The 23,368-nt window shown below is 44.3% G+C and overlaps 1 protein-coding gene across 1 annotated transcript in view; it reads right to left on the bottom strand.

Annotated features, from left to right (window-relative positions):
- Nucleotides 1-291: 291 nt before the first annotated feature.
- Nucleotides 292-23,368, bottom strand: part of DHX15 (DEAH-box helicase 15) — a 75,560-nt gene continuing 52,483 nt past the window's right edge. The window contains exons 11-14 of the mRNA XM_082267851.1: nucleotides 19,450-19,572; nucleotides 7,903-8,093; nucleotides 1,966-2,135; nucleotides 292-858 (exon numbers count right to left, since the gene is read on the bottom strand). Of these exons, the coding sequence (XP_082123977.1) occupies nucleotides 741-858; nucleotides 1,966-2,135; nucleotides 7,903-8,093; nucleotides 19,450-19,572 (602 nt within the window). The 3' untranslated portion in view covers nucleotides 292-740. The remainder of the gene's footprint in view (nucleotides 859-1,965; nucleotides 2,136-7,902; nucleotides 8,094-19,449; nucleotides 19,573-23,368) is intronic.

The following is a 23,368-nucleotide window of genomic DNA, read 5'->3' as shown; positions in this document are numbered from 1 at the left end:
AAATCACTGCTCCTGTAAACTCTTTAAAAAAATAAATAAATAATAATAACAATAAAATCTTGCATTGATTCTTGCCCCCCACACCCTTTTTATAGCCAATTCCTTGCATATAAGCCTTTAAAATGGGGACACTTGATTTTCCAAGTTCAGGTCCTATGGACTTTAATTGGGTTTGTGGTTCGGACCAGAACTTTTTCTCTGTTCAGGAGTTCTGGTGCGAACCAAATGGGGGTGTTTGGCCCAATCTCTACTGTACTGTATACGGAATTTTTTTGTTTTAATGAATAGCACTTAGTATAAATAGACTTTATTGAAGCCAGTGCCTCCACACTGAGGCCGATGGTTGGGTCTACAGGTGCACAAGTTGTAACATTTCACAACTTCTAAAAAGGAATGTCAACAGTTACAATTCATGCAGAACACGGTCCGATAACATTGGAGAAGCATTTTCAGACATTTCTAGAGAAATGCTTATAGCATTGTTGTATATATATAGAACTACTTCCAATAAACTGCAAAACATTGATCAACGTTTCCAGTACAAGCTACAGTGTCAACACAAAGGGGAACCATAAATGTTTCATTTATGAAAAGTGTGTCAGATTTACCATCATGAAAAAAAAAAAAAATTAAAAGCTTTCAAATAAAGGCCATCACTGAACCATCACATAAGATACAAATTTATCAGTCCATTGTCTCTCCAGAAGCTACACTGGAGAAAAGCTGATGTTCACTCATCCTCAGTACTGGGAGTACTCCTTGGTTTGAAATTTGGCAATGATCCGTTCCAGCTGCCTCTTTGCTTCACACTGCGGGAAATTGCTCATATCATAGTACTGGACAGCAATCTTCACCAACCTGAAGAGTGGAAAAAGAAAGTTAAGTGTGGGGGGGGAGGGAAGTACTCTTAAAGATAAGAAAAACCCATTGATAGAAATCGAGAATGGGTTAAATCAGTAAAACAATGTTATCTGCTTTGCATGGAAAATGCCAGAGAATTTCCTTCAACTTTATGTAGTATGCTATGCCACAAATCTAAAAGACCCTTTTAAGGTATATGACTGGGGACCCCTTGCCCTACCCCCCCATATTAGACAAAGATCAGTATTAAGGCACACAAGCGGTACACGTGTTACAATGCTTTCCTTCATAGCCGCAGCAGTTTTAATTTGTTTTGCAGAGTGTTTTTTTTTTACCATTCTGCTAAACATTTTGTTAATCAGTACTGCTTGGATCTTGAAGAACGGGACATACCCCGAAAGCTTGTCCTGAAAATTTTTGTTAGTGCAAATAAAAAAAGTATCACGGACAGTACTCAATTGTCTCTGTCGCAAGTGCACTAATACGGCTACAATGACCTTTTGCAGAGTTTGAAAGGCTGCATCGCCTGTCAAACTCGCCCTTTGAGGCCAATGACACTGCACTGCAACAGCGAGCAAAATGCACACACACTATACATTCCTGGGAGGTGCCAGGATCGCATCCTGAATGCCTGGCTGTCACTGCTGTACTGTTCTCGAAAAGTGATTCACCATGGATGTTTAACATGTGATCAGTGGGATTATTCATATTTATAAAGTACTGATATTAGGTCCCCAAAAACCAGGAGAATGATTTAATAAAAGTCTGCACAAAGCTTGTGGTAAAAATGCAGGCATCTCTAGCACTCTGTAGGTTTGTTAAAGTGAACCTTCCCTCTCTAATGGTATATCGGGTGAGGGTTTTGCAAAACCACAGTGGTGCCAACATGCTCCCTGCCCCCACTAAACACTTACAGCAAGTAAAGCAAGGTAATGAAATGCGGTATGGCTTAATCAATATAGAACAGAAGCAATTAGGAGTTTGTACTTTGGATTGCCAAAACCTATGCAATGTTTAGGTTATCTGAATATGTTTGATCAAAAACCCAAATTTTACTACAATACAAATTGCGTGTATAGCAGAGTTATAGGGCTTTAAACATACCATTCTGGCTTTATGTCTGTGCATGTGCGGATGTAGTTCTTTGTTGTAAGCACAAATTCGTTATACAAGACCCACTCAGGCTTGTGGTCCAGAACTGTTGAGGGATGTAACTGCACGACTTGGTTGTCTTTCACGGTCAGATAATGGCCAGTCCGTTCCAAATGCGCCACCTTATGAGAGAAGATAAACCCAACTGTTAGAATTATAAGGATTATAATTCTTACAAAGCCGCTCAATAAAAAGGTACACACAGATAGTGAAGTTTATTTACACTTCATTGCTGAAGGGCACAGACAAATCTTTTCACAGTCAATAATCATAAGACTTGTACAGCTGCACAGATGTCAACAGTATGTCGAAGCACAACACTGCCATCCTTGAAATGCAACTTAATAAAAAGGATACTGGTTTGTTTTTAATATTATCAAGATAAACTAAATCCATGGACCCATTTACTTTGGAGCTCTCTAAATTGGTTACTGGAAAGAGGCAATCACTGGTGAAATAAAACAAACAAGTGTTGATACTTTAAGCGTTTGCTCACAACATGGTCATGGAATCCTACAGTATCCCAGGAGCACTCAAAAAACCCAACACTACCAGCGGCGCTAAAGAGCTTGGCTACTGTGTAACAGATCATTGCTCTCTGCACCGCAGCAAAGGAGGAGAGTTATAAACAATACTTTTAACAAACTGTGAATAACTGGAGGTTGAAGTGTTGAGGTCCCCCAGCCCACAGCTGGTGGTCACATAGTTGCGATGAAGGTGAAAAGGGTTCTCTCTACACAGATAACCTCTTTGCTCATATGCCCGGAGATGATTATTTTTTGTAAATCAGCTAATCCTCCTCCTCTTCGCAAAAATGGCTGACAAAAGCACAACGGGATGTCAGACTCAGGTGGAACGCACACCTGCTAAGAGATGAGCGGCGAGGATTGTAACTTTACAGACGTTTAACAGCCGGTGCTGCTTTATGGCACATGGAAATGTAAGTGCATTGGCATAAGTTTTTACCAAGGATATTGTATGATAAACATATTGCACGATTATAGCGTTATTGTTTTTTATTATGGGACTTTCCTGCTGATATTGGATATAAGAGTAAAGGAGGTGGACACCATGTATACACCATCTATAGGATTGTAACTACATAAGCTTGAGGGTTCTGCTGGACCAAAGATATCTGGTGAGTGGCCTCCCCTTATATTAGGTGGAGGAGCACGCAAGCAGAGGGGAACACTATTGAGTGTGAAGATCACTCGCGTGTTGAAGGAAAGATGGCATGGTGAAATAATTTGGATTTTTGTCTTACTGTAAAATTCTCCCTGATGTTCATTGACAGACAGCTCCAGAATCTTCTTAATCATTGGGTTATGCTGCCTCCTACAGGAGTAGGTCACTAGGCAGGAAAAAGCTTCACCATGCCTATGGGGCAGTCCCAGGGGATATACTCCCACTTTCTGCTATAGGCACTCAGTTTTGTTGCAAGCGGTGTCAGAAGAAATATAACCCAACTCAATTGCGGGGTGGGTGCTGTGTCCATCAAACATCAGAGAAAAGGATTTTACGGTAAAACAAAAATCCAATTTTCTTTTTAGTTCACTGACGGACACATCTCCAGAATCTTCTTGACCATTGGGATGTCCCAAAGTGGTGTCAACATGAGAGGTGGGAAAGAAACAGCAGAAAAAATTCCCAAAAGGCAAATACGGAGGTAATACGGAGCTCAATCAGTAACAATTGGAGCTCACCTGAAACATACACCCTCAAAGAGGACTAGTCCTCCCAAACAGCAGCCAGCAAATCCTTGCGGTCAAAGAAGTATTCGCAGATGCCAGCACATCCACTGTAAAAATTTTGTTAAAGTGTGCACGGACGCCTGATGGCAGGCATCACCGACGCCTGATGGCAGAAGGCCCAGGAGGCACTAAGCACCCGCGTAGAATGCACCTTAACTGAGAAAGGAGAACCTGACCCTTGATTGAATAGGTCTGCACCACCCTTCTGTCTGATCCATCTGGAAATGGTAGCAGCAAACGCAGCCAAATCCTTATGAGGTCCATCCATAAGAACAAAAAGCGAATCTGATTTCCTAAACAACTCAGTAGCCGCCAGGTACACCCTGAACGCCCGAACCACAGCCAGAGAAGCAAGGCAATCTCCTTAAGATGCCTAGGCTTAGGACAAAGGGAAGGCAACACCATGTCTTCATTCAGATGGAAACCAGAAACAACCTTAGGAAGTAACGACTGACAATGACAAAGCACTATTTAATCTCCGTGAACCACTAAGTAAGGTGAACGAGAAGACAAAGCTGCCAGCTCCGACATCCTACGTGCAGAAGAAAAAGCCACCAAGAAGGCTACCTTCTGGGACAATGTAAGCAGAGGAATCTCTCAAATATTTTTCAATGGCAGTTATTTAAGAACCGACAGCACCAATCGGAGATCCCACAAGGGCAACGGAGACGGCACTGGGGGAGCCAAGTGGCGAACCCCATGAACAAAGGTGCAAACCAAAGAATGCGTAGCCAAAAGACGTTGAAAGAAAACCGCCAAGGCCAAATCTGGCCCTTGATGTTACCCGAGGCCAGACGTTGCTTAACAACTCGGAGGAAAGCCAAACTCCGAGGCACCAAAAAGGAGCGGAGGTGAACCCAAGAGATTCACACACGCAAAGTACGCTCATTAAACACGATGGTAAATCTTCCTAGAAGTGGATTTACTAGCCTGCAGCATTGTGGGATTTACCGATTCATACAAACCCTCTATCCTTCAGCACCAGGCCTTCTTTCAGCCAAGCCATTAGGCCAGCGACTGTAAGGAAAGATGGAAGATTGGCCCTTGGGCCAACAGATCTCCTCTAAGAGAAGGTCTCCAAAGAGCATCGGCGACCAACCGTATCAGATCTGCGTACCAAAACCGGCGAGGCCAGTCTGGAGCCACTAGGATGGCCGTAATCCCTTCTGCCTCATACCTACGCAGGAATCTTGGCAGAGGTTCTAGAAGAGGAAAGACGTATAGAAGACGATACTGGCCCCAAGAAGCCATCGGTGTCTCTCTGGCATTGGCCAGAGGATCACGAGACTGAGATTTTCCCTGTCGAAGCGCCGGAGAGCAAACAAACCAAATCAGAGACCCCTCCCAGGGAGGGGCCCATGTACATCCTAAAAGACCATCAAGGGAGGGAGGACACTACTCACCACACAATGGAACAGGGTGGGCACCACTCCAGGTAGACCACCGCACCATCTTTGAATGGGGGTGCTGCAGGCTAGAGGTACACTGCGACTCAGGTTGTAACCAGGTCTGAGCATCCTCACGAGACATTTAACTTGCCAACCAGCCCCCGTCCACTGGGGCTATGTCACGGCCGACCTAGCACGGAGCTAAGATTGTGTCACGCTTGCTGGTCAGATTGGGGAGACCTTAAGTATCTAGAATATCCAGTGCATCGCCCGGTCCGGCAGTTGATTGTAATTCTCACAGGAACAGAAATTGATAAGAGGAAAAAAATCCATTTAAAAAAGAAAAAATGCTAGGACTGGAGATCCCAGCAAGGAACTAGGTCATTATTCCTGACTAGGCAGGAAAAAAAAACTGAGTGCCTATAGCAGGAAGTGGGAGTATATCCTGGGACTGCCCCATAGGCCTGCTAAAGCTTTTTCCTGCCTAGTGTCCTACTCCTGTAGGGGCAGCATAACCCAATGGTCAAGAAGATTTTGGAGCTGTGTCCGTCAGTGAACGAAAGAGAAAGTATTTTTCACAAGGTGAAGGAAAGATGGCGAAATAGAAGATTTTTTTTTGTTTAGAAATATATCATATTACAGGACTTATACTGGTTACCATTTTTTTTTTTTTTTAAACACATTTGTCTTTTGATTTTTCATGATTGCATTGGAATATTTATAAATACACTAGTTGGGTTTAAGCTAGGGCCTCAACACACGAATTACATATATTTTTGGGGTATGCTAAAATTGATGGCAGCAGTTTATTGAATAGCACTATATAGCAATTGCACACAAGGGGAGCACTTTTTCATATAGCTATCACAACATGAGATGCCTCAAGTGCTGTCATTGTATGGGGGAGGCTATGTAAACATCCCTGAAGGTAAGGTAATACTTAAACCACTTCAGCTCCAGAAGATTTTACCCCCTCTATAACCAAGCTATTTTTTGCTATGTGGCACTGCGCTACTTAAATGGGCAATTGCATGGTCATGTAATGCTGTACCCAAATGAAATTTATATAATGTTTTCACACAAATAGAGCTTTTTGGTGGTATTTGATCACCAGTTTTTTTATTTTTTACTAAATAAATAAAAATAAAAAAAAAAAAACCCCCAAACACAAATTTTTACTTTCTGTATTACATCAAAATTTATTCTTCATGAATGTTAGCCAAAATGTATTGTGCTGCATTCCTTTGGTAAAAAAAAAAAAACACAATAAGTGTATATTGATTGGTTTGCGTGAAAGTTATAGTATCTACAAATGATGGGATATATATATATTTTTTTTTTTTATACTAGTAATGGCAGCGATCAGCGCTAATATACACTGCAATGAAGGAGTTAACTGTGTGCCTACAATGTTTACTGTGTGTTCTGTGAACTGTTTTAACTAAGATGTGCTGGTTTTTACTTCCTGCTTAGCAGGAAGGAAAAAAAAATGAAAACTGTGAAGAGATCTGTGTTTAACAACACAGAGCTTTCTTCTATCATTCGCTCATCGGGTTCTGGCCATAAATCATTGGCTGGGAACCGCTGATCAGCTTATGCTGTAGTGAATGACAGCACAGCCAGGGAAGCGGGAGCCCAGTAAATCTGCAGTAGGCGGCCAAGTGGTTCAAGACAAGTGGTTTGAGTTTAAAATGAAAACAAATATCAGCTAGAATGTCTAAAAACCTTGTACACCCATAGGCAGCTTTACCTGAATAACCATAAATTAGGGCACAAATGTTACAAATTATGTTCACCCTTTATCTCGCCACAACATAAATGCAGCTGTAGAACAGAAAAGAATAAGCAGCAGAGGGGAGTTACAAATCCCTCACATGGCATTGGGCTGCCAAGTCTATCCTATTTGAAAATACTAGCTGCCTGCCTGATTGCTGACCCCACGTCCTTGAGTCAATGATCTAGAACAAATTTGAAAAACAGGAAATTCAGTTCTAACTTTGACTGCAGATATCAACCATTTTCAATAGGAGGCAATTTACATATTACTTCTTTAACCTCTTGCCAAGGACTATACACATCTGCAGCCTTGCTGAAGTTGGAAGAGGTTAATCAATGCTAAAAGCACCTGCAATGTAGATACACAGAGGTTTTCAGCCACTATTGGTTTAACTGCTTTAAAGGGACCACAGTGACCAGCTCAAATTATAGGTAGTGACAGGGTCTCTCAATATGCGTTCACAATTTCTTCTATGAATGAACCTTGCATACGTAAAGTTATGAGGGCTGAATATATAGATTTGCAAGTTATTATTTGGACATGCTTATGTCAGTGATTGAGAAGAAACGCATCTTGAGCAGGCCTTTATGAAAAATTCCCAGTAGACCATGGATACATTTCTGTGCATGAAGCACTCATCTAAATATGAGGTGACATACTTGACAGTGTGCCATATGCTAGGTAATTTCATCTAATTCAAGTGACTGAAAAAGCAAAACAAGAGCACGAGTCAACATGAACATCAGGAGTTAATTTCTTCATATCACAGATCAGTAGGGAGGCCAAGATCCATTTATGTGGAGTTAATTGCTTGTACTTTCTCAAGTCCCTCCAGTTCTCACATTCGAATTCCTAAAAGACCTTGTTATATGATTTTAGTCACTTTCATAATCGTTTATGCAATTTATTTCCCATCTGAGCTCAACCTCAAAGGCAGGAATTCAAAGTTCCTTCTACAGACGTTCAGACGTACCTGCATAAAATAGCCGGTAACCAAAGCTTTTCTAATATTAATGTAATAATCCCGGCTTGTGAAGTCTGTACTTCGTCGTGGCAAGTTAAATCTGTCCATGATTCGTGACAGCTGCTGCCGTACATTGTCTGCAGACATCAGGGACCTGTAGTTAATGAAGTTGTCATAACACCACTGAGACGACTCATGATCTGGGGAAAGAAGAAGATTTGGACACCTTGATCAGAGATGGAGGGAAGAAAAAAATCGGAAATACTCAGCTAAATAAGACCTTTCCAACTTTCATACTCTAAAGGAAAATCTACTGACAGCAAACAGCAAAGTATAACTTTAGATTAGATTTAGACATCTGTACAATCAAAAATGGGCTCTAGTAACACTCGGAACACTTAAAGGTGAAGTACAGCCAAACAAGCTTGTTTGGCTGTACTTCTCCTGTGGATCACAGGAGTGCAGATCGTTCAGCACTCCTGTGACCAGTTTTCAACCGACAGCGAGCTCAAACCTGCTGTCAGCTGACGACACAAAGATGGTTCCAGGCTGAGGAAATATCGCGATTATATGATCAGGATCCACCCAAAAGTCTGGAATGGGACCTGGCTCAGCCTCTCAGCGAGCCACTGAGAGCCTGAGTCAGCCATTCAGGGGTTGGACAGAGACCAGAACGGTGATGGACAGTCATCAGCTCTCTGCTTACAAAGCACTTAGAACTGAGCGATCGCTCTTCAAGCCAGCAGAGGGCCGATACTGCATCCACCTATGCAAGTTGTTTTTTTTTTTTTTAAATAAAAAAAAAAAAAAAAAAAAAAAAAAAACACAACAGCAGGGACCTGTAGTTAGTAATGAAGTTGTCATAAAACCACTGAGACAAAAAAAAAAAAAAAAACCACATTCCCATACTTCTTGTTTAAGATCATGCAACTGCCTCTTCCCCTTGCCTACACTTGGAGCCTCACAGCTTCACTTCTCTAGTTAAATCACACACTGGCAGAAAGAGCAGCCTTGTGTGAATGCCTGGTGGACTGGTCAAGTCTGTTTGTACACAGGCCAATCCTTAGCCTGCAAATATATAAATCAGTGTTGCCCATACAGGGATAGAACTGTGTTCAAGAATATGTTACATTTCCAAAAAACACAGAACCACAACAGAAAAAAAAAAAAATATAAAAAAACCTTGGTTTCCTATAACATGAGGTCTGGTAATGTTGACACAAGTCTATCAGAACAAGTTTGTTGAGCACTCTTGCCTTGCAGCATATTTGGAGTCCGACACAAAAGCAAAGTTCCTATACTCTACTTCCATGAAGATTGCTACAAATGTGCACATCTTTCCTAAACTGTTAACAGGGAAACTAGACTAAGGCCTCTTTCACACAGGTGTTCTGTATGTCCGTATATCACCCCATCCGTTTGCGGGTGATATATACTGACATAATGCATGTCAATGGGATTGCGGATGACCATCAGCTGACATCCGATTTGCGTCCTTTCAGTTCTGTTCCGTTTTTTGGAACGGAACAGAACCCTATTTTTTTCTTCCGTTTAAAAAACTGAAAGGACGCAAAATCAGATGTCAGCGGTGTCATCCGCAATCCCATAGACATACATTATGTCCGTATATCATCCTCAAACGGATGGGAAGATATGCGGACATACGGACCGGACGACAAGTGTCATCCATGACCGTAAAAAAAAAAAAAAAAAAAAAGCCGAAGCGGATCGCAATACGGTCCGCTCCGTGTGAAAGAGGTCTAAGTTCTTAGGAATTGTATTCCAAGTAACTTTTTAAGCACACAGAAAAAGCAGACTACTTTTCCAGACTTGCAATCCTCAATTTTCCAAGTCTTGGCGTCCAAAGATTAAGCCACCATTTCCCAGAATACATGACTTGTATGATTTGACTGGTTCACAATTTTTTTGCACTACCTCCTTTAGTGATGGCTGCCAGTGCTAGGCACCAGAAGCAGCATGACTAAATGCTGTATTCGAAGGCCTTGTATCCATAGACTTTAATGACAGACAAGAAACCAATCTGACTGAACGCCTGATCTCAAGGATTTGGCACAAACAAACTGTAAAAGCAAATGGATATCTCCAGTTGCCCCAAAGGAGGTAAGGGAAGCGAGTCTAGTAAGATAAGCGACCATATTTACAGCCACAAAAGTAGCAGTATAGTAAGGTTGCACAAGTAGTAAAAATAAATACAGGTTACATTCTAGGTTTTCAAGATGGAACAAAACTTGAAAAGTGGCAGGAAACCTTGATTTCTCAACAGTTTGTTTGCACCAGCTTGGACAAAATGCTCTACATGCCAGAAAGGACTGGCTACTGCTTAGGCTGTAATATACTGTTACAGAAGGCAGTACTGGGTTCCAGCAGAAGTATGAGTAATCCCCTCCACTCCAGAATATAGACAATCAGTTTGATTGCATCTCTGTCATTTAGGAGAAGCCTTTTTCCTCAATGTATACATGACTTCATCTGATTGGCTGAGATGGAGATCCTTACATCATCCATCCACCTCTCCATATTTTCCTAAATAGTTGAGATGCGATACACCCAAGTATATAGCGAATAGTAGAGGGGAAGCGGTTTGTAGTGCTGCCGGAACATAGTGTTGCTTACAGTAACACAAGCTAAATTAGCATATACATTACAGCCTAAGCAGCCAGTCCATTCTGGCATGCATATCATTTCCAAGCTGGTTCAAATTTGGAAGGGATAGTAAACCCAGGACTCTGTTTAACAAGGTTAATATATATTTGGACACAGGCACAATTTTCATACTTTTGGCTCTGTATGCCACCAGAAAAAATTAAAACAAAACAATCCACATCAATTTGAAGTGCAGTCTTTCAGCTTGAAGTTCAAGGGGTTGAACATAAGAATCAATCACAAATTTTAGCAACTGCAACCATTTTTATACACAATCACCCCATTTTCAGGGGCTCAAATGTAATTGGACAAATGAATATCATAAATAAATGTTCATTTTTAATATTGTGTTGAGAATCCTTTACTGGCAATGGCTCCCTGAAGTCCGGAACCCAATAGAATTTTTGTAAGATCTTACTGTAAAATTATTTTCTCTGAGTCCTCTGACAGTCGCCGCCCACTCATACAGTCTTCGCTTATGGGTATTGACCTCTTATCCACAGGAGTAAGCTAGGCCGAAGATTGTTAGAAACTGTCAAAAACTTTGCATAGACACACCTACAGGGGGCTGTCCCTCTGGTCCAATACCCCCGGCTAGCCTCATTACAAATTCAGTTTGGTAGCAAGCAGTAGATAGTCCATGAACCCCAAAAGAGGGGTGGGGGGCGGCGACTGTCCGAGGACTCAGAGAAAATAATTTTACGGTAAGATCTTACAAAAATTCTATTTTCTCTTAAGTCCTCTGACAGTCGCCGCCCATTCATACAGTCTTCACTTATGGGATGTCCCAAAGCAGTGTAGACATGAGGGGTGGGAAACGCAACCGTCTCAAGGTAACGAAGCACCCAAGATCAGATAAAAGAACCTTATCTGAACCAGAAAGGTAACCCACCGGGTAACAGGAAAGCTCAACAGGAGCAAACAAACCCAGGAAGGCAAAATAACCAAGGGGGGGGGGGGGGGGGGAACCCCAACAGGAGGGGACTGGCTAAAAACGCCATGAATCCTCCCCCCCCCCCCCCCCCGAGTACTGCTGCACTCACAACTTTGCAGCCAAAGGAGGCATCTGCTGATGCCTAAACATCAAGTGTGTAAATGTTGTAAAGGCGTGCACGGACGACCAGGTCGCCGCTGGCACACTAGGGACCCTGCCGCCTGATGGCGAAAGGCCCAAGACGCACCCACCGCTCGGAAGAGTGCGCCCTGACAGGGAAGGGCGGAACCCGTTCCCTAAGCGAAGAAGCCTGTACAACCGTCCGTCTGAACCATTCAGAAATGGTTGCCGCAGACGTAGCCATACCCTTCCGAGGTCCTCAGGAAGGACAAAAAGAGAATCTGACTTTCAGAAGGATTCGGTAAACGACAGGTAAACCCTGATCGCCCTGACAACTAACAACCTGACATCTAAAGAATGCAAGACAAACTCCTTAGGATTCGCACACAGGGAAGGTAAAACAATGTCCACATGGAGATGGGTTTCAGACATCACCTTCGGAAGGAAGGATTGAGGAGGTCGCAAGACCTCCCTATGAACAACCAGGTAGGGGGAGCTGCAAGATAGGGCCGCCAACTCCGACACTCAGAGCAGATGTGATCGCCACCAGAAAGGAGACTTTCCCTGACAGCGCAGCCAGAAGAATCTCCCTGATGTTCTCAAATGGAGGCCGTTGCAAAACGGACAGAACTAAATTCAAGCCCCAAGGGGCTAAGGGCGCCCTCCAAGGGGGGGGGGCCAGATGACGTACTCCTTGAATAAAGGTGCGGCTCAAGGAATTTGACGCCAAGGGGCGCTGGAAAAGAATGGCCAGCGCAGATATCTGACCATTAATAGTGGTCAGCGCAAGACGTTGGTCCACACCGGATTGCAGGAAGGCTAACACCCTCGCCACCGAAAGGGAGCGAGGATGGAAACCCTGCGATTCGCACCAGGCGAAGAAAGCCATCCAGGTACGACGACAAATCTTACCAGACGAGGCATTCCTAACTCCAAGCAAGGTAGGAATGACCGTCGACGAGAGACCCCGCTCTCTCAAGACCTGGCTTTTAACAGCCACGCCGTCAAAGCCAGCGACTGTAAGGCAGGACCGAAGAGCAGCCCGAGACAACAGATCGTCTCGTAAGGGGAGTCGCCAGGGAGGCACGACGACCATTTGCATGATGTCCGCGTACCAAGACCGGCGCGGCTAGTCGGGGCCCCCAGGACCACCAACCTCGGTTCTGAGACCAACCTGCGAAGGAAACGTGACAACAACTGGACCGGGTGGGGTGGGGGAGGAGGCATAAATCAGGAGATACTGATTCCAAGGCACCACCAGCGCGTCCGAGGCGGCTGCCAGAGGATCGCGTGTTCTTGCCACGAACCTTCCCAACTTGTCGTTTAGAGGAGGCGCGCAATCGCGCCGCAGCATCTGAAACACCTCCGGGTGTAGGGACCATTCCCCCTTGGTCCGAGGTTTGGCGATTCAGATAATATGGACCCTTGGTTTCATTTATTGTGATTTGATTTGGATGAACATTTTAGTGTTTAATATTTTCATCTAGAGTGCCATCGAGAAGATCTGAATTCATTGTCCAATTTCTTCTTAACTTGATTATTTTTAATTTCCATTTATGTATTTTATTGTAATTTACATGTATTTTACCGCTATGTGAAGAGAGTGCGGCATCTTTCTCCTACTTATGGTTTTAAGTGTAAGCACCAGAGGGCGCTGTGATCTCCGATCAGTGGCGTGCAGTTTTTACTGAAAGTATTGTTATGAATTTCCAGTTTCTATTATAAGACTGGTCTTTTAACCTTTTTTACCAAAGCTGGTCCCATGTTATGTGGTGATCGCTGTAAGGGGGTTGTTATACCTCCGTGTTGGTCTCTGTATCTGCCATATCCGGGCGGTGGAGCGCCAGCAGACCGTTTCCGGGTACTGGTGAATCTGATTATTTCCGCCCGTCTCAATACTATATATATATATATATATATATATATATATATATATATATATATATATATATATATATATATATATATATATATATATATATATATATATATGGCGTCGACGCCGTAGGACCACACCCCTTGACGACGTCAATCTCTGACGAAACGCGTCGGGTGGAGCCTACGGCGACGCACGCCACACGAGGAAGAGACACGGCGGCCATTTTGCTGGTGGGGTGCACGAGCACCCAACCATAGGAAGGTGAATTTGCAACGCTCTCTATTAGCGGCTGTCTAGTAAGTCTAATTTTTATCCTTTGGGGCTAATAAACTTTTAAACAGTATACACTATGAGGTGGCGTTTTGTTTCCTCCTATGGGGACCCCGTAAGGATTGGATGACTGCCTGCTTTATTGGTACGAACAAGTGAGGAAGAGTGAAGGATCGCGGCTTCCCAGGGCTTGTGTATTAAGCGCTTCTGACCTTTGTGATGAGGGTCATTGGGATCTGGTAAGGATCAGTGTGTGCGGGTGCCTGGTGGTGGTTTCCCTCGCTGAGGATCTTCACTTCTTTCTTTTTGAATTTTCCATTGTGCATTCATGTGAAAGATATAAGAACTGTTGCATGCCATCCGCAACTGTTAAGGACGTTCTGTGCAGACAGTAACAAGATTAGCGCCACATTTTGTATCCATGACTCAGATAGTCGGCCTGCCAGTTTTCCACACCCGGAATGTGAACTGCCGAAAACGCAGAGGCCCGCATCTCAGGCCAAGGCAGAACCTCGGCCACTTTCTTGGCCGCCCGGGCACTCCTGGTGCCCCCTTGGTGATTGATGTACGCCACCGCAGTGGTGTTGTCCGTCTGCAGCCACACAGGGTGGCCCTGAAGACGATCCCACCAACGGAGCAAACACCGTCTTCCAAGACAGTTCGGTAGGGAGGATTCCTCCTCCAACCAAGTGCCCTGGGCAGACAATTTGCCCAGAACGCCACCCCAGCCTGACAGGCGTCCGTGGCGATCACCGTCCATAACGGCCGGAAGGATTTCCCTTCCGCTAGAGCCGGAGACTGGAGCCACAATAGAAGGTCCGCTCTGACCCAGTGACTCAAGGTATCCACCTTACCAAGGACTAAGGATGCCTGTACCACCCGGCTAGGATCTCCTCTTGCAGAGATTGCGTGTGGAACTTGCAAACGGCATCGCCTCGAAGGCTGACACCATCAATCCTTGGGACCGCATGCAGGTCCTGAGTGAGGAGGATTCGTTGGGGGACCTGACCTCGTTCTGAAGAGTCCGGAGTTTGTCCTCCGGCAGGAAAACTCTCGCATGGGCGGAGTCCAGGACCATTCCCAGGTAAGGGAGACGAACAGAAGGGGACAATGTCGACTTCTGAAAGTTGATGGCCCTCCTGAACTCCTGGAGCGTCTGAACCGTGGTTGACAGATCGTGCCACAGAGTTGGACTGGAACCCGATCTTAACAGGAGATCGTCCAGATATCCAAGGATTGCGATACCCTGCGCCCGCAACAGGACCAGAACAGGAGTCAAAACTTTGGTAAACACCCTTGGAGCCGAAGCGAGACCGAAAGGTAACATCACGAACTGCTAGTGCTCCTCCGCGATTGCGAATCGGAGGTACCTCCGATGACCCTCCAAGTTAGGGATGTGTAGATACGCATCCTTGAGATCGATTGAAGCCCGGAATCTTCTGGGCTCAGAGAGGCCACCACAAATCGGAGGGATTCCATACAGAATTTTTGAACCCGCATAAAGCGGTTTAGAAACTGTAGTTCCAGAATTGGACGCACCTTGACCTCCTTTTCTGGGCACCGTGAATAGATTTGAGTAAAAACCCCCAAAACCCGTCCCGATGCGACACCGGGACGATCACCCCCTGGGCGAGGAGATCCTGAACCGCCCGTTGGAGATCTTGAAAACAATCTGGGGTCAAATGAAGATTTGAGGGAAAGAATATATGTCTGCTGGGCACGATCGAAATTTGATCTTGTACTCCGACCGAATGAGTTCCTGAACCCATCTGTCCTGAATGGCAGACGGGGCTGCCGTGCCAGAGTGGGCGGCTTTAGACTTGCCCGCCGAAGGCTTCTTCTGGCCACCAGAGGCCATAAAGGATTTGCCCTAGTCCTGTGCCTGAAAGGCATGAAAGGACCCCTGGTTAGGTTTAAAGGAAGGACCCCGCTTACCACGGAAAAAACTTACCCTTGGACACATGGGGCAGCAGAGTGCTTTTACCCCCAGTGACCCCCTTAACCAACTTGCCCAGCGAGTCCCCAAAAAAGGCGATTCCCTGCATAAGGGATGTCAGACACCGTCTTCCTGGAAGTCTGGTTGGCCGACCAGCTTTACAGCCACACAAGGGGACAGATTAGCACTGCAACAGCAGATAAGCGTGAGACTAAAGGGGCCTCAATCAAGGCCGCATCACACAGGCATAAAACCGCCTGAATAATTTGGTCCACCATCACCAAAGTAGCAGGAGGGGCGGAATCAGCCACAAGGGTGCGTCTGAGCACCTTAGTGCACTCCACCAGAGCCTGAGAGACCATTACTGAGGTGAACACGGTCTTCAGCAAGGAACCTACCACCACATAGGAGTGGCGGGTAAGAGATTCCACCCGCCTATCCGCCGGGTCTCTAAGCACCGGATAAGCCTCCGTGGGCATCAGAGTGGCCTTGTGTAATCTGGATACCGTGTGGTCCACCTTAGGGGCCACAGTCCAGCGCAAATCCGTTGGAGACGCAAAGCGATAACCATTTAGGTACCACAAAAATGGGCTTTAAAGTGCGCCATTGTTCATTCACCGTTTCGTGAAACTCAGCAGGACAGGGAAATACCTGAGCCGCTGTCTGGGTTCTGCAGGTGCCAAAGGAAGACCGGTTACCCGGTGGCCGGGGCTCATCCTCTAAGTGTAGCGCATCTGTAACAGAACTAATAAGCGCGGGCATAGCAGCGTGTTCTTTGGCTGACCCAGAGGGGGGAGTCGTCACCCTTATCCTCCTCCCCTTCCGACAGAGGACTGGGACCCTTCAGGGGGCACACAGTCCATGGCAACCATTCCAGCTCTGAATCAGAAGACTGAGAAAGCCTGGGCCGTTTTCTAGAGGCCAGCTCAGACATCAACAGATCCACTTTAGACGGCAAAGTCGCAATGCAGCAGTAAGGGAGCCCATCGCAGAGCTGGGGGGAATTTGCTGTCCTGGGACTCCATAACACACATTTAAAAAATGTATGGCGCTGGCCCTTTAAGTGACAGCGGCGGATTCCGCCGCAATGAGGACTAGTCTATAGCACTAAGGACCCGAACATAATACTGCCAGCAAAGGTAGTACCCTAAAAAACCAGCACACAAGCCCCCCAGAAGTGTTACCACACTCCCAGCACGATCGGATCGTCAGGATGAAGGAAATGACGTCACGCCGCTAGAGGCCCAACAGTGGTCTGAGCTAAGCAAAAATGGCTGCCAATGCAAAGTAATGGGGAGGCTCCGGGAAAATGTCCGCCGAACCCAAAGCAAAGAAACATTGCCACACGCAAGAGGGCGCCCGAAGGGCGCGAATTACACTAGAGAAAATGACTGCTGACTGCCCATACATGAAGCCAGAACAGCCTGCCCACATCCAAAATGGTGGCCCCACTATTTTTACACCGCAGCGGCCCCCACAACCATACCTGTACCCCCAAAGTTACACAACACACTCCCGAGGGACTCAGGGACCCTCGCAAACCCCCCACAGAGCGGCATGACCGCAAATAGCACCCCAGCAGGGACCGTGAGGGAGACACAGGGACCACACAGACCGACATGAGGGGGATCACACAGACTCTAAACAGACTGCCATCCCCATGAGAGAAGGCCCCACACACACACACCCCTGGGCATACGTCATAGACAGAGGGGGGTAGCATGGTACTCACCGATCCATGCAAATTCGTCGGCGCCACTCTGCGATGGGAAGCCTCCCATCCCAGGTGGTGGGGGTGCCGTCAGCCAAAAGAGGATTCTAGCAACACACGGCGTACCGCAGTTGAGGCATCCTAGCGAAGTGGCCACTTTGCGGGCTTTGTCCTTAAGGACAGGGACAGGTCGTTTGTGAGGCCAGGGCGTATGCGTAGCCTGCTAAACGCTCGATGGCGGGCTGGGATTCCGTAAGGCTCTAGTACAACCAGTCCGATTCCCAGCTCCGCAAACGCTGTAGTATTCCGAAGTCTGACTAACTAAGCGCAGGAACAAATAAAAAGCTATCAGTGCAAAGAAAACACCTTAGTATAAAATAAAATGTAAGAAAACAGAAGAAAAGGCTGAGACTGTAGCCCCAGCACAGGGAAGCCTATCTTACTCCTAACTAGGCAAAAGACAAACTGAATTGGGAATGAGGATAGCAGGGGGTATTGGACCAGAGGGACAGCCTCCTGTAGGTGTGTCTATGCAAAGTTTTGTGAATGTTTCTAACAAAATCTTCTGCCTAGCTTACTCCTGTGGATAAGAGGTCAATACCCATAAGTGAAGACTGTATGAGTGGGTGGCGACTGTCAGAGGACATAAGAGAAAACTGGGTTTCCTCCTTTCTGATGCTTTGCCAGGCTGTAACTGCAGCTATTTTCAGTTCTTTGTCTGTGGGTCTTTCGGCCTTTAGTTTTGCCTTCAGCAAGTGAAATGCATGCTCAATTGGGTTGAGATCAGGTGATTGACTCAGCCATTGCACAGTATTCCACTTTCCTTCAAAAGCTCCTGGGTTGCTTTTGCAGTGTGTTTTGGATCATTGTCCATCTGTACTTTGAAGCGCCATCCAATCAACTTTGCTGCATTTGGCTGAATCTGGGCTGACCGTATATCTCTAAACACTGCGGAATTCATCCGGCTGCTTCTTTCACATCAACAAACACCAATGACCCAGTGCCACTGGAAGCCATGCATGCCCATGCCATCACACTGCCTCCACCATGTTTTACAGATGTGTTCTTTGGATCCTGAGCTGTTTCAAGCCTTCGCCACACTTTTCTTCCCGTCATTCTGGTACAGATTGTTATTAGTTTCATCCGTCCAAAGAATGCTTTTCCAGAAGTCTGGCTTTTTTTTTTTCTTTTTTATTGGCAAAGTCGAATCTGGCTTTTCTATTCTTCAGGCTTATGAATGATTTGCACCTTGTGGTGAACAGTCTGTTTTTGTTCTCATGAAGTCTTTGATTGTAGACTTTGACAATGATACGCCCACCTCCAGGAGAGTGCCCTCTACTTGTCTGGATGGATGTTGTGAATGGGTTTTTCTTTACCATAGAGCGGATCCTGCAATCACCCACCACCACTGTTGTCTTCAGTGGACGTCCAGGTCTTTTTATGTTGCTGAGCTCACCAGTTGGTGGTTCTTTCATTAGAATGTACCAAACTGTTGATTTGGCCACCCCTAATGTTGCCATTATCGCTCTGATGGATTTGTTTAGTTTTTGAAGCCTTAGTGGCCTATTACACTTGCATGAACGGCTCCTTTGAACGCACGATGAAGGTTCCCAGCAAAAGATTCTAAGTTTGGTTTAGCATTTGTAATCAACTCCAGACCTTTTACCTGCTTAATTGATGAAGAAATAAAGAGGTAGCAGCCCACACCTGGCCATGAAACATCTTTTGATTCAATTGTCCAATTACTTTTGGTACCTTGGGGAAAAAAAGGGGGGGTGGGCACAATTAAGTGAGTGGGCGCTTTCAGCTCAAATCCATTTTAGAACTGTAGAGTGATGTTTTGGTAAATAACTGAAATAGTGCCTGTGTCCTAATACATATGGGCCTAACTGCATCTTGTGTTTTACTGCGGATGTGCAAGGGCACAACACACTTTTTCACACATTTTCCTTACATAAAAAGCAAACAGAAATGCCTATTAAGTGTATTTTCAAGTGTTATGTGTACATAAACACAGAGAAAAGAATTTAAGGAAAACTCACTTTGTTTGAAAGCGTGGTAGACATTCAGCAGTGTCAGATGATCACCATCTATGTGGGCAAACCTCATCTTGGCTTCATCTGCAGCTTTCTTGACTTCCGTGGGTCGAATAAAACACTGTGGGACTAAACAAGGTTGGTATGGGCCCAACACAAATGCCCATATCGATGAGTCACGCATTCACTGACAGAGGAACAAGGCCTAGCTAGGTCAGTTCACAGAGCATAGGGCAGGGCAGGATTGGCCTCCAACTGCATCTTGGGCTGCTTACTACATCAACAACTAACCACATCTGTAAGACAAGAGGGTTTCACAACTACAGAGAACCTGATTATAAGAGCTAATACTTATGTAGGTAACAACATGACAGCCATCATTGGAGCAATTGTATGCATTACAATCACAAAGTCTCAATGAAATGATCCAAAACGGCTGCCTCTTCAAGATTGAACCTATTAAAACTGAGTTGCAGCATTGTGGCCACTAAAGGCTATTCCTTAGACTTAGCTGAATAAAACCACAGCTGGCATGGTGTGGTGTGGAGGTGGTGGCAGTAGTGGACTGTAGCAAAAACATTGAAATGCTGTCAAATACAATTTCAGCGTACACCTTTTTCTTGCATGTGCTCACAAAGTACAATGTAAGCAAATGTGAAGAACAGAACAGTGTCCCTCAACTATTTAAAAGTATATACCATTTTATAAGGCAATATTTACTGGATTATCCCTGGTGTGGAGAAAGTAATGCTAAGAAGCCCTTATTATCCCTACCCCCATATTGTGTACAAATCTATTAAGGTTTTCCATTTTTTTGTTAATGGTTTCATTTACCCAACTATTTGAAACAAAACCAGTGGATTAGAGGACAACGTTTCTGTCAAATTTCTTCCAACTTGGAGGAAAAAAAAGACCTAAGTACTACTTGAAAAGGTAAAGCTGAACTGCAGGTTAAAATAAAATTAACCACACAGTTGGCCTCCCCCAAAAATACAAGGGTTGAATGTTCATTCTGACCTAGATGAAACAAACAGCTAGGTTGGGACCCCAACAGTGATTTGGGTTGAGACCCTCACTTACAAAGCAGGATTGATGGTCCTGCATTGAACATAATGACTTCAAAGTGCTTGGGATTGACAGAGTGGCAAAGAGCAGCAGAATTGGGGGATTGGACACATGACTGGGAAGACAACTTCAGGAGTGAGGAATAAGTACAACTGCTCTTCATGTTCACTGCAAGGGGGGGGGGGGGGGGGCACACTGCAAGAATTGCTTTTCATCTTGCATGCTTGGGATTAAATATAAACACTCACTGGGTTTGGTTAACAAGTTAAAATATACTATACTATGGTCACCAGACATTTTTTATGGCTTCTCCGGAGCTTTCCATGTTTGCAATCCTCCCAGAGACCAAAAATCCAGCTTGCATGACAGGATCAAAGTATTTCCCATTGACTGCCACACCAAGATGATGTACAGCGCAAAAGCACAAGGAGGAATAGGCATGCTGTGATTTCCAATTAAAATAAATTGCTGGTCTGAAAAGTTTGTGTGTGATCATCAGGCACACAAACAGATGAAAGCTAAGAACATTCTGAAGACTGACTTTACGTTGATGAAATACAAATAAAAATGGTTTAAAAGGAAAATCTGTGCTGACAGAATTATGCAGGCTTCAACTCCAGGAACCCTCCTCTGGAAAACATGTATGCAGACCCAGCAGCTCAGATGTCACATGACTGTTCTGGGATGGGAACTGGGAACTAGAAACAGCCAGGCAGTTAGCACTTTCAAAAGAGCAGCCTGCATAATCTCTCCACAAGCTTCGGATATTCCTCACTGTAAGGGTTATGGAGGACAAGGTTTAATAAAAAAAAGTGACACAACTGACCTGACTAAAGGCTAGACTTGCACACCATAAAAGGCCGGTACTTTTTTTTCCCCCCTTTTATAATTTTACATTTATAGTATCTACCTGGAATATTTGCTCCACTTAGCATTTTAAGTTATCTTTAGGATGTCACCTAATGGTTTGACCAATACAAAGATCAAGTTTAAAGAGTAACCCCAGAAGAAAGTAATTCCCCTCTGGGTGATTTATGTATATTGTAGGGATTTTAACAAATTGTTGCAGATTTCTACTTTTTGTAATTCCAAAGAAATAGCTGTTTGTCTGTGATCATGTGCTTAGTGAATCTGTATGGGAGTGGACTTTAGAATTATCAATCAGCAGCTGCAATGGACTAATGAGGAAAGTGATAGGGTCTGCATCCCCTTAAACGTGATTTCTCTTTGGGAGTATCTCACCAAACGTGACATTTTTGTTGCAGGGGATGCTAAAAATCAGAATTTTATCTTCGAGCAGACTTCTGGGAAAATCAGTAAGCCAATCACACAAGCAGGTAATTACATTTTCAAGGGGCAATGAAACCGCAGTAACCTGCCTGGGAGTACCACATATATGATCATACCAACGTATTAAACTCATATATGGTGATATGAAAGTTTGACGAATGTTCTTACGAACCTTTAACATTATAATGTCTGTAATAAACTGCGTATTTAAGAGATGAAAAGTCTTCTACTGATTTTGGTTACCCTCAAAATCCCATAAGAGGAATTATATAGGTTAAGAGTCAACTATCTGTAGCCAAATTAATCTACTCTTGCAATTAAAACACAATTTTTATATTTTTTTACACTATACCCATGAAATGAAAATGTGATTTAGGGAATAAAAAGACAGGCCGATTTGGGATGAATGCCAAACAGTAAAATGATGTAATCACATTTAAATACGTTTTGCCAATTCATATTTCTGCTATAGTGGACATGCAGATGGTATTAGAACTATGTGAGGGGACACATTTTAAAAACCCTTTTGAGCAGTGAAAATCTTGCCTACACACACTAGACTGCCACCACCTCCAGACAAACTATTACCAAAGTAACTCTGCCCTGCCCATCTGCTCTGAGTCTGAATAATCTGAAAACAGCTCTAAAAAAAAAAAAAAAAAAAAAAAAAAATTAAATTAAAAGAACGATAGGGATTTTGCAGTTAAGAATATTTACATACTGCAGCAAACAAAAAGAAAACATGTCACTTTTTTTAAATAGTCTTTAGGCCAAATTTAGAAGAGTCATACTGTACTGATTGCCTGCTAAAACTTTCTCCGCCATCTGGCAAAAAGCTGTGCATATCCTTTTTTTGATTCTGCAAGATACGGAGTAACCGCTATGACATTCACAATTACATATGAAAGTTTTACTGCAATAAGCCAAGGCTTTTAGAAAGAAATGCTACTTAGTAACCATCACAACGTGATTTAAACATGAATTGATCCATTTCGTATAACGTATAGCTGTAGGATTTGATATTGTATACGTGTACTTTGCATAAGGAAAAAAGTACTTTACATGTAGTTGTGAATGTGTCAATTACCGCTTTTACTGGACACTACCTACCTTGCAATATTTACTTCATAAACCATTTAGGTAAATCATAATGATGCTCTGCACAGTTGGACTCGAGCAGTTTGTTTGTCCCACAACAGCCAATCAGCTTTTTCTTTATACTGTGCAGTAAGGATTGACTGATGTGGACAATACAAACGACGAGACAATTCTTCCCTCAGACACACACAAATTCGTAGGCCACTAACCGTGCATATTTGCTAGACCTCTCAGACCCAAACACAGCTGTGTTAATCTGAAACGTAAAAGTGCCGAACCAATCCCGTCACTTGTGATTCTGTGACAAGAAAACATGCGCTGTTAGTGGTCTGTGAGCGTGTTAGGAACAGAAGGCAACCGATGGACACTGCTGTTGCATTTAACACATGTAAACTGAAGCTAGAGCCCCTACAATAGGGCTATATTCAGTCTTGAAATGAAGGTGTGTTGAGGGAAACAGGCATCACCTTTA

This window comes from Pelophylax lessonae (genome assembly GCF_965119305.1).
Source record: "Pelophylax lessonae genome assembly, chromosome: 1".
NCBI lineage: Eukaryota > Metazoa > Chordata > Amphibia > Anura > Ranidae > Pelophylax > Pelophylax lessonae.
The sequence above is the reverse complement of the archived record's forward strand: the minus strand, read 5'-3'. Positions and strand labels throughout refer to the sequence as shown.